At 42.7% G+C, this 443-nt stretch overlaps 1 protein-coding gene across 1 annotated transcript in view; it reads right to left on the reverse strand.

The window, feature by feature from the left end:
- Positions 1-400, reverse strand: part of LOC109535916 (DNA repair protein XRCC1) — a gene marked incomplete at its 5' end in the record, with an annotated part of 2,162 nt that extends 1,762 nt beyond the window's left edge. The window contains 1 exon segment of the mRNA XM_048670100.1: positions 1-400. Coding sequence (XP_048526057.1) covers positions 1-400 — 400 coding nt within the window.
- Positions 401-443: the final 43 nt, after the last annotated feature.

The raw sequence follows: 443 nt of genomic DNA on the forward strand, positions 1-443 counted from the left end.
CATCAGGGGAATACAGATTGATAAAAGACAATCCATACTGCACATGCCGGTTAAATGGTTGAGTGCAAACTATTTTAACTCGGTCCCATTTTTCGCTTCGCTCCGGCTCACACAAGTCCTGGTTCTTGAACATTCTCACCTTATTAACATTTTGAGTCTGTCGGGCATCCAAAGGACTCATAAACGAGGACATGACCAGCAGCACTTTAAAGTCTTCTGGTGTACTGGCCCTAGACACCAAAACTTCCACATATCCAGAGTTTTCATTGCCTATATCAATGCCATTGATTATGTAGGGCTGGTCCAGCTGGAGCACCACTGAAGCACTTTGTTCGCCGGCAGTTTTGCATTTCCATTTCTTCGTGGTGTCTTTGGAGATAATGTTACTGGCTACATGATTCTGTAAACATATTTTTACTGGATTTACTTGATGAATTAGGTGG

The sequence above is a fragment of the Dendroctonus ponderosae genome, unplaced genomic scaffold (genome assembly GCF_020466585.1).
Source record: "Dendroctonus ponderosae isolate FM_Combo_2020 unplaced genomic scaffold, Dpon_F_20191213v2 Dpon_F_20191213_1, whole genome shotgun sequence".
Lineage (NCBI taxonomy): Eukaryota > Metazoa > Arthropoda > Insecta > Coleoptera > Curculionidae > Dendroctonus > Dendroctonus ponderosae.